This window comes from Megalobrama amblycephala, linkage group LG2 (genome assembly GCF_018812025.1).
Source record: "Megalobrama amblycephala isolate DHTTF-2021 linkage group LG2, ASM1881202v1, whole genome shotgun sequence".
NCBI lineage: Eukaryota > Metazoa > Chordata > Actinopteri > Cypriniformes > Xenocyprididae > Megalobrama > Megalobrama amblycephala.
Window position 1 is genome coordinate 36,589,715 of NC_063045.1, and position 11,946 is coordinate 36,601,660.

The 11,946-nt window shown below is 35.4% G+C and overlaps 1 protein-coding gene across 2 annotated transcripts in view; it reads left to right on the forward strand.

Moving 5' to 3' along the window:
* Window positions 1-9,015, forward strand: part of tbc1d10ab (TBC1 domain family, member 10Ab) — a 30,291-nt gene extending 21,276 nt beyond the window's left edge. For both annotated transcript variants that reach the window (XM_048173711.1, XM_048173719.1), the window contains 4 exons: window positions 608-673; window positions 5,049-5,238; window positions 5,757-5,911; window positions 7,668-9,015. In XM_048173711.1, coding sequence (XP_048029668.1) covers window positions 608-673; window positions 5,049-5,238; window positions 5,757-5,911; window positions 7,668-8,084 — 828 coding nt within the window. In that variant the 3' untranslated portion in view covers window positions 8,085-9,015. The remainder of the gene's footprint in view (window positions 1-607; window positions 674-5,048; window positions 5,239-5,756; window positions 5,912-7,667) is intronic.
* The last annotated feature ends 2,931 nt before the right edge of the window (window positions 9,016-11,946 follow it).

The following is an 11,946-nucleotide window of genomic DNA, read 5'->3' on the forward strand; positions in this document are numbered from 1 at the left end:
TATATATATATATATACATATATATATATATATACATATAAAATATATATAAATATAATATATACACGTTACATGTGATTAATTGCAATTGATTACTTTTTTGACAGCACTAATGTTACACACACACACACACACACACACACACACACACACACACACATATATGTATGTATATATGTATGTGTATATATGTATATATGTGTGTGTGTGTGTGTGTGTATATATATATATATATATATATATATATATATATATATATATATATATATATATATATATATATATATATATATATATATATATATATATATATATATATATATATATATATATATATATATATATATATATATATATATATATATATATATATATATATATATATATATATATATATATATATATATATATATATATATATATATATATATATGCACACACACATATATATACATACATATATATATATATACATACATACATACATACATATACAAATATATATAAATATGTGTGTGTTAGATTCAGTGGTTGAAATGAGGTCAGAAGCAAGTTAAACTCATATCCTCTTCTGGTCTCTTATTCTTTTATGGTCATGCTCTGGTAGGATGCTTTCTGGGGTCTGGTCCAGATCTGTGAGAAGTATTTGCCCGGATACTACAGCGCAGGCCTGGTAAGAGCAGACAACATGCAGTCCTCCTCCATTCATCACTTATCTGCATTTTGTCAACCCTCAGATCCACAGAGCAATCAGTCATCCTGACAAAACACTCGATCGATCGATCGCTGACAAGATGCTGGTGCTCTCATGTTGTTGTGGGATGTCTGAGGCATTTGTAATCACATTCAGCAACACTGTTGTGCCAAGGGAAATTTGCTGATGTAAAGAGCTGTTGTTCAGAGTGATCAGAGTTCAAGGGTTGCTTCTGTTGTACGCTTCACAGTCTATCTAACCTAGCAGAACTTATTAACCAGGCTCACCTAGTTAAACTGCACCTGAAGCACCCTGTCTCAACAATACTTATGCAGAACAATAGCTATTTCGCTTGGGATTTTAAGACTTCTGTTTGTTAGCAGCGTGAATGCAATTGAACAAAGGATTCAGTGCTGCTATTCTAGCCATGTACAAACTGCAATGAATTTAATTCCATTCGACAACCTCATTCTATGAATTTACTCCCAAAAAATAAAGGCTGGCCCACACTAGAAGATGTATCAGATTTTCAAAATTTGAGAGACCACAAACATTATGATAGAAAATCCTAGATTTAGCAGTTTTGTTCCTATATAATGTGTGGAGTGCTGCAATGTGACCAACACAGCATGTCAAACACTAACAGATTCCATTGACAAACAACCAGAGTCCTGACTGAGAAATCTTGAAAAATTCTCTACTTTAGAGTAAACAAACATGGTGGACGATGGCCAAGAAGAAGTGGCGATAATAGTGTCTGGAATGTTTTTAACAGAAAATTTGCTTGGAAAAAAAAGAAGGGTTTAGATGAAGTCATGTAATGATTCCGTCAACTCGCTTTCTGATTGGGTGTCATTTCGTTCGACATGACAACTTACAGAGCACATGCGTGTTTGTCCTTGGGGGTTCCCCCACACAACAGGATTTCTGATTGTAAGTATTTGTAAATATATGTTGGATATTTACGATTTTGAGATCGGTGCAGTTCGGTGTTCCAAGCAGATTCAGTCACTCTTAACACATCTCACACCACAGGAAAATCTCAGAAGATAATCTGTAGAACCATCAAGATAATCAGGAATTTACCTAGTCAGAAGGGAATAATTGGGCCCACACATAATTAGGTCACGCACATTCAACAGCAGTTTCCTGCCTTACCCTACACGGACTGAGATTTCTCTGGATTGCCTGAATCTTTTCACAATATTATGCATGCTAGATGGTGAAAGACCTAAATACTTTAAATACAGTCTTAAAGGGATAGTTCACCCAAAAATGAAAATTACCACATGATTTACTCACCCTCAAGCCATCCAAGGTGTAGTGTTCTGACTTTTTTCTTTCAGATGACTACTACATGTTACACTACTGGAGATATATTTAAAAATATCTTTTTAAGCTATATAATGGCAGTGAATGGGGGCCTGATTTTGAAGCTAAAAAAGTGCATCCATCCATCGTTAACGTGCTCCACACGGCTCATGGTGTGGGGGGTCTTCTGAAGCAAAGCAATGGGTTTTTGTAAAAAAAAAAAAAAAAAAAAAAATCCATATTTAAAACTTTATAATCTAAAATAACTAGCTTCCGGCAGATGACCATACACAAACTGCGCAAGTCGACTTGCGCCACAAGTGTAACCCATGACACAATGTATCACACATGATGTAGGAGTAGCGTAAGCTTAGACACCTCTCGCGATTTAAACAAATAGGGCAAGCTCCTCTTCTCTTATATTGAAATCCTCTGACATTTCTCTTTAAAAATTCTTGTTTTACACTTCTAATTCGTGACCGGTGTTTTGATTTGCTCTATCCCCTGCGCTTCCTTGTTCGTCATTATGTCATGCGTGGGGTCAGGTTTTACTCTTCTGCCGCAAATCAATGCATACGACCATCTGCCGGAAGCTAGTTATTATAGTTAATAATGTTTTAAATCATTATTAACTATAATAACTAGTTCGTTTCAGATGGATGAATGCACTTTTTTTTTTTGCTACAAGATCGGGACCCCCATTCACTGCCATTATATAGCTTAAAAAGATGGCAGGATATTTTTAAATATATCTCTGATTGTGTTTGTCTGAAAGAAGATGGTCATAATCACCTAGGATGGCTTGAGGTTGAACTAATGCTTTAAATTGAAAAATGTGATTTTATTAATTGTTTGACAATTCTCTCATGAAATTTGGCACAAAGTGACATCTTTGCTTGCAAAAATTATCCATCTTTACTTGCAAAGACTGAGCCTTTGGTGGATGCTCCTTTTATACCCAATCACGATACCCTCACCTATTCCTAATTCACCTGCTTATTGTGGACTGTTGTAAAAAACATTTTATTTGGATATTCTATAATGTTTTCAATATTATTTTGCCTCTGTCCCAACTTTTTTGGAATGTGTTGTCAAAATTTGTGTATATTTACAAAATACACTTAAAGGTGCCCTAGAATCAAAAATTGAATTTATATTGGCATTTAGTTGAATAACAAGAGTTCAGTACATGGAAATGACATACAGTGAGTCTCAAACACCATTGTTTCCTCCTTTCCACCATTCTTCCTCCTCATTTGTTTAAAAGACCTCCGAAAAACAGGCGAATCTCAACATAACACTGACTGTTATGTAACAGTCGGGATCATTAATATGTACGCCCCCAATATTTGCATATGCCAGCTCATGTTCAAGGCATTAGACAAGGGCAGGCAGTATTAACATCTGGATCTGTGCACAGCTGAATCATCAGACTAGGTAAGCAAGCAAGGACAACAGCAAAAAATGGCAGATGGAGCAATAATAACTGACATAATCCATGATATTTTTAGTGATATTTGTAAGTTGTCTTTCTAAATGTTTCGTTAGCATGTTGCTAATGTACTGTTAAATTTGGTTAAAGTTACCATCGTTTCTTACTATATTCACGGAGACAAGAGCCGTCGCTATTTTCATTTTTAAACACTTGCAGTCTGTATAATGCATAAACACAACTTCATTCTTTATAAATCTCTCCAACAGTGTGTAATGTTAGCTTTAGCTACCGAGCACTATCAAACTCATTCAGAATGAAATGTAAACATCCAAATAAATACTATACTTACATGATCTGACGCATACATGCAGTATGCATGACAAACATCATGTAAAGATTCATTTGAGGGTTATATTAGCTGTGTGAACTTTGTAAATGCATTGTATTATAGTCGAGAGCTCGGGAGCGCACGATTTAAAGGGGCTGCAGCCTGAATCGGTGCATAGTTAATGATGCCCCAAAATAGGCAGTTAAAAAAATTAATTAAAAAAAATCAATGGGGTATTTTGAGCTGAAACTTCACAGACACATTCAGGGGACACCTTAGACTTATATTACATCTTGTAAAAACTGGTTCTAGGGCACCTTTAAGTTGGTCAGTGAAAACATTGGAAATCTTTTCTTTGCACTTTTTCAGTTAAAGGTTAAACAGAATTAACAAATCACAGATTCTTGATTTTATTGCATTTTACAAAATATCCTAACTTTTCTGGAAATGGGGTTGTACTAAACTCCATCCAACAAACACATCTAACAAGTTACCTTGTCTTGAATTGTTTAGGTGCCAGGATAGACATAGAACTAAAAAGGAAAATGCAACAGTCACAGCCAATTATAACATATTTGATGTTTAATGTCAGGTTTGTGGACCAATATGATTTTTTTATTGTGTGTGGGGTTACCTGTCACTCTCATTACAATCAGTAACAATAAACAAACAGTAACAAACAACCAGTACAATCTTTAGTATTAACAAAGCTACTGTCCTCAACAGGCTTCTTCAACTTACTTGCAATTTAAGGAATAAATATTTTTTTGCGCCAAAGGTTTTTTCTCTTTTCTTTTTCTTTTTCTTTTTTTTTTTTCTGGGCTATTCCATTACCAGGAATCCAGTGCAATTCAGCATCATGTGAGGTCTTTTATGTCTGACCTTCAGGAGCCAAAGGGCAAATGTTAGAGAGTGGGCGGCAGGGCTCTGCATGTCAGATAAGGAGTGAATTAGATTAGTTAGATTAAACCAACATCAGGATCTTGTTTTCTCTCTATCGCTCTTTCTCACTCGCTTCTGCCTGCGGGGTTTCCTCTTACCGTTTCTGTTTTAAATATGTGAATTGTTGCTGTTAAAAAATTTGTTTAACACATCCATGTACTTGTATTCACAAGAGTGTCAGATTGTAGGAACTTATCAGCGAAACTGTTCATTCACCGCAGATAATTTGCATGCTGGAAATCTCTTCAAAATGAAAAGCGGTAATAGGGAAATGGATCCACTGCAATACATCCCAGACTTCACTTTGTCATCTTTCTGTGTTTCTTCCCTCTGCACAGGAGGCCATCCAGTTAGACGGCGAGATCCTGTTTGCTCTGCTCAAGCGCGTGTCCCCGGTGGCCCACCGGCATCTGAAGAAACACAAGATTGACCCTATCCTCTACATGACAGAGTGGTTCATGTGTGCCTTCTCTAGAACGCTGCCCTGGGCCTCTGTGCTGCGTGTGTGGGACATGTTCTTCTGTGAGGGTGAGACTCTTTAAAGGCCTCTTTAACACTGTGTGCACTTTGTCCATTATTGACAGCTCACCCCTCCACTGACAAAAAAAACTGCTTGCTAGATTTGCACCTTGCTACTCATGACATTTACTTGCAGTGCAATAACTTTATGCCAAAGCAGATGTGTAAATGTTTAACATGCTCACTGCAGGGGGGTATTTCAGAAAGCAAGGTTAACTTGCTGTCACATATACCCTGATTAGCCCATTTATTTAAAATAAACAGTAGACTACATATGTTTACATGTGCAGTATTAACATTACATTTAATCAATTAATTAACATTAATTTTATTGACAGTCAAACAGCTACTCCAAAACGCATTCATTGTACGTCGGTTTCCTGTTGTCTGGAGTTCTAAAGATTTTTGATATGTTCTAAAAAAAATACTGAGACAGCCCTAGACTGATATACAAGTAGTGCAAACGTTTCTAAGTTACATACACTGTTACTATGTTTAATGGACATGCATGTCTGTGTGTGATGCAGGAGTGAAGATCATCTTCCGTGTGGGTCTGGTGCTGCTGAAGTGCATGCTGGGATCTCAAGAGAAACTGAAGGCGTGTCAGGGCCAGTATGAGACAATGGAGCTGCTCAGATCTATTGAGCCACGATACATGCATGAGACTTTCCTAGTGCAAGAGGTATTGCACACACACATCCTTGAATTTCAATTTAATTTTTTTTTTTTAAAATAGGGATTAAGTATGCAAAATAACTATACATTTTTGTTCTTAGTGATGCTTTTCACTAGAATAACACTGTAGAATATTACCAGTGGAATTGTTGCATATTATTGCATAGTTTTTCACATAATTATGAATGAATGATAATTATGATTATACTAATTATAATAGGCAGTATACATTATATACTTTGCAGTCTGTAGTCTGCAACAGCCAAATATAACCTGTGTCTCCCCCTGCTGGTTGTAACGTCTTTTTGGCACATGCCTGCCTTGAGTACAATTTGATTTGCCTTGTCTTAATCCTCAAAGTTTCTGAAAATGTTATTAAATATACTTTATCATCGCTGATATTGCGTTATTTTTATTTTTGTTCATAAATCCTCACTATTGGTCACCCTTTACATCTTTCTGTGTGTTTTGCAAATATTTAACCAATGAGAAGTATTAAAAAGAGCCTGTGACTTAGCCTTATAATTCCATTGGATCCGCAAACTGTCAGTCAAACCTCATGACTCCACCCCCCGCCTCTATCGTGAATGAAGTGCTGCACACAGTTTGGACCGTCTCTACCTGTTTTCAATACAAGGGTAAATAAAGAAGTGGTTCTTTGAATAAGTACAGGATTTTCTTTACTCAAGAAACACTATATGTATATAAAGGCTAATGTTTTATGTATCTGAAGAGCGGAGATGTATCTGTGCGAAGCACTTCATTTTTATAACATGAAATTTGGCCAAATGACAGAAAAAACTGAATGCCCACATAGCTACAGTAAACTTTATAAGCTTTAAGTTGATGAAAACATAATGCGATGCACTTGCTGCCTCAGATGCAGACGTTCTAATGGCTGACAAAACACGCATGTCCAAAATTCTCAGAAATTCACTGGGCAAAAACCTCAAAGCGCCATTTGAGCTTAAAAAGTTAGTTCACCCAAAAATGAACATTATCCCATTTGCTCACCATCATCCTAGGTGTATATGACTATCTTCTCTAGACGAATATCGGAGATATATTTAAAAATATCCTGGCTCTTCTAAGGTTTATAATGGCAGTGAATGGTGGGATTTTGAAGCCCAAAAAATGCATCCATCCATCATAAAAATAATCCATACGGCTCCGGGGGATTAATAAAGGGCTTCTGAAGCGAAGCGATGGTTTTTTGTAAGAAAAATACCCATATTTAAAACTTTATTAACTAAAATAACTAGCTTCACTTCAGAAGGCCTTTATAAACCCCTGGAGCCCTATGGATTATTTTTATGATGGATGGATGCATTTTTTTGCTTCAAAATTGTAACCCTCATTCACGGCCATTATAAAGCTGGAAGAGCCAGGATATTTTTAAATATATCTCCGATTGTGTTCATCTGAAAGAAGATAGTCATATACATCTAGGATGGCTTGAGGGTGAGTAAATTATGGGATAATTTTCATTTGAAAATTAATGGGGTGAACTATCCCATTAATTTTGGTAAAATGTTAATAATCTATAACACATGCAAGTGCCTGATCAAATATATAGCCACAATATCAACTTTGACAAAACAATGTTTAATTATGTAAAATATATATATATATTTTTTTAATTTCATGAAAATTAGCGTTCTTTGAAGATATGAGTTTTCCATCCGACAGCGACGTTATAAACGTTTATTATTGTTATTGACCCTTTAAGATGTATATCTCCCTCTCTTTTGCCGCCCTGTCAGGTCATTGAATTGCCCGTGTCTGAGCGAGACATAGAGAAGGAGCACCTCTCTCAGCTCCGGCGCTGGAAGGAGACTCACGGAGAGCTGCACTGTAAATCCCCTCCCAGAATGCACGGCGCCAAAGCCATCATGGCCGCTGAGCCGCCCAGTCGCCAAGACCTCAAACAAAACCCCACAATCATCGTCGAAGTACCACAGGCCACCGAGAGCCAGGCGGAGAAAGGGAAAAAAGTCAAGAAGAGCAAAACAGAGAAGAAAAAAGACACTAATAACACCTCGCCTCCCCTTAATCCGTACCCGTTACCCAGTGACCCAACATTACCGAGCGACAACCTGTCGCAGCACCTGCAAAAAGACGCGCCCCTGCAGAGCTCCAGTCAGAGTCTTAGTAGCGCAGAGCACGACACCTACCTGTAAAGCGCTGGAAGAGGGACGCCAGTGCAGACAGCTAAATGTTCACTGTGCTAAAACATCTGACATCAGTCCGCTCCTGCCTCCCCACTCTCAGGATTTTGCATCAAAGGGAAGTTCATGTAACACAACCGGACCAAAAAGTACTTGTGGGAGTCATAATCGCATGGGAGAACCTTATTACAGAGGATTATTACAAACTTTACATCATGAGCTTTAATGTGTGTTTACACGATTATATGTGTATGTGCATGTTTGAAAATGAAGGACAAATAGTCAAAAGCAACTCTCGGATCTCTAAATGAAGCGTTAATGAGCTGCGCTGGATGCAGATGTTCTCATGCTGTTTAAACTAGTTATGGTTTCTGCTAGTAAGTACAGAGAACACACTGTAGTGGGATGCAAGTACATTTCCTCCATCTTCCTCAGGAGATTACATTTGTCTGTTTTTGTACTTAAAATGAACACTCAAAATATTTAGCCCTATTTGAATTGCATATAAAATGACAGTTTTAACATAAATTAGCTAATAAACTTAATATGATGCTCAAATGAAATGGGATTTCTGTAATAGTTCTAATAAACTGAATGTTTTTTAATATATTTATCATCAGTCCAATTAGATTCAATCTCATTCATTTGAATTGACTCAGTATTGCTTGTTCACAGTGAACAGATTTATGCTCATTCTAAGCAATTTGGATGAATACAATTTGAAAATATTTAAATAAAATCAAATTGATGCAAACAGTTAATAATAAACTATGCCATGATTTTATGAAATATTACCTGTTTCTTACCTGCTCAATTTATGTATGACAGTCAAATATTCATCACATTAAGTTTATTAGTTTTTAACTGTGTAATCCAAATGGATGGAAATTTTATATGCAATTCAAATACATAAATCTTAAATTTAGGCCTAATTTTTTTTTTTTTTTTTTTTTTTTTTTTTTTTTTTTTTTGAGTGAATAGTTCTCCCAAAACATAACAATTAAGTCACCCTCGTCCTATTCCAAAATCTGCATGTTGTTGTTTGTTTAGTTTTTTTCAGTGGAACCAAAAATCAGCAATTTTGAAGAATCTTTACACTGCGCTTTTCCACAGTAACCCAAAAAGCATTAAAATGCCATACAATAAATTAATATGACATCATATGCTCAAATTTTTATGTTTTTATGGTGTTTCCTTAGCTTTTAGGTCAGAAGAACGGTGTAAATATTCTTCAGAGAATGAGAGAGAGTAAATAATAACAGAATGAAATCTTTAAAGTTCTTGTCATTAGCATCAAGATGAGTGGAAGATTTTGCATCTGCCTGGCAGTAAATATTTTTCTGAGGCGAATTCAGCTGTAATTCATGGTCTTGACCACTAAGGGTCTCTATTGACCTATTTTTTCAATCCCAAATTCAATTGCAGTTCACCTTCATGAGGACTAGAACAGAATTGGGAGAGGTCAATGTTACATCACATGACCAATGTTCTCTGACATCACTGAAAACATTAACTATATAAACTAATTAACTTAGTGCCAAAATTAACATATGTATATAAAACATAATTTTGCTGAATAGATTTTAATTCCATGCAAAAGTCTATCTGAATCAATCCATTGAATGAACTTTTGGGAGAAATATGATACAAGCCAAATAAAGGAGGTCTCTGCTGAGAGCAGGTTTGCACACACTGTTAAGACAGATACTGTGTACATTCTGTGCGTATGTTCCAATTATCATCATCTTGTATTTCTGTTGTGGTCCAATGTTATCTTATGTGTAAGTTAGCCGTGACTTTGACTGTCAAATTCTTGACCAAGAGATTGTTTTTGCACATTGCCATCTTGATTTACTCAAAATGAAGGGATGCTGTAGGGCACAATCCTCTGACTTTTTGTAGGGTGAAGAAAAATTATATTTTTAAAAATATCTATGGATTTATTTTCTCTGATGTAAATAGAATAGCCAAGACAATTTTAACACTATGAGACCTTTTATTTCTCTTCTTGCTATGGCTTCCTGTAATATATGTATATTCATGAGCATTTATGTCAAGATTTCCTATGTATGCGCTCATTGATCGATGTGTAGACATTGCTGCAAGTCTTTTTCTTTGGGAGGAGATGATAATTTTGTGAGTTTGCAGTGCTGTCAAGTTCATATCAGACGTCATTTACCCAATATTTCACTATGAGGAGCCACAAACAGATACTTAGTATGCATGTTTGATCTCTATTGATTGCTGAATTTTATGCACTGATGATCCAGGTGTCATATTTATTAAGCTTTTTTTAAATGAAGTTCAATCCTCTTGTGGGAATTCACATGCATTGAGGTATTCTCATAGATTTAGTCACAAAAACAATGCTGTAATAAAGCCATGTTACATTTTTAATGTCAGAAGCAAGCATATTCTTAATTTGGTAACACTTTATTTTACAGTGTCCTTGTTACATGTAGTTACTGTAGTAATAACTACATAAATTATGCTTAATTACATACAACTAACCCTAAACACAGTAATATAGTTAATTATTATTTAGTAATTAAATGCATATTTACACTGTAACAGACACTTTAAAAGTGTAACTTAATTTTCCTCAATCATATTTTGGTAACTTTACAATAAGGTTTGATTAGTTAACATTAAATAGTGCATTAACTAACAGTGAGCAATACATTTGTTACAGGATTTATTCATCTTTGTTAACATTAAAATGAATAGGTACACTTTATTTTAGTGTCCTTGTTACGCATGTTACATGTAGTGATAGCTATAAATTATGCATAATTACATGCACCTAACCCTAAACAAAACCCTGACCCTAATTATATAGTAAGTACGTTAATTGATATTACTTAGTACTTAATGTATAGTTACACTGTAACAAGCAGACATTAAAATAAAGCGTAACACTTTATTTTAGTGTCATTGTCACATATGTTATTTGTAGTTAATATACTATGCATAATTACATGCAGCTAACCCTAAACCAAATCAAACCCTAATCCTAAACCTATAGTAAATATAGTAAAAATGTAGTTACATAATATTACTCAGTACTTAAATATATAATTACAGTGTAACAAAGACACCTTAAAATAAAGTGTAAGATAGTAATGCTTTAGAGGTATTTTTTCATTGTTATTTCATGTTAACTAATGTAGTTAACAAATGAAACCTTATTGTAAAGTGTTTGCCATATTTACTGGTTTTATTGATGCAGTGGCTCAAAGATTTACATTTTAGAGCCCTTGAAAAGAACCAGCTGCAGTTGCATTGCAGCACTATTTGGGAGAATCCACATTTTTCATTAATTTTAATACAGGCGCTGTCAAAACATGTCACTTTGATAAGAAATTGAATTCTTTTAGATTTTATTTTCCTGCAATCTTTCTTATTTACAGTCAAATTGTTACGTCCTACTGTATGCAAATGAAATTTTGAGCAGTTTTTCATGATGAAATAAATTTGATACTCAGATTGTCTCTTTGTGAATGATTCTTTGCCTGTGTAATTAGTGAGTCAGGTGGGGTATGGAGGGAAGAGTGAGATGGAATGAGGGATGAGGAGAGGTGAAAGAGTGTACTGTGGCTGTGCGGACTGGACACCTGTTGTCCTCGCTTCTTCAGCTCTGAGCTCTCGGAGATTTGCATGTCAAAGGTGCTGGCGTGCTCCACTCTCCTCATCACAGCCTCTCTCAGAACCCCCTCCTGCAGCGGATGTACCAAAGTGATCCAACCACAAATGCATTAGTCAAACCTCAAATAAAGTCAGTAACTGCAGCTTTAAAATTTGGTCTAAAAAAGTTACATTCTAATTTATATACACTATATATTTTAATGCAAGATCGGGTGTTGATTGCAAATTG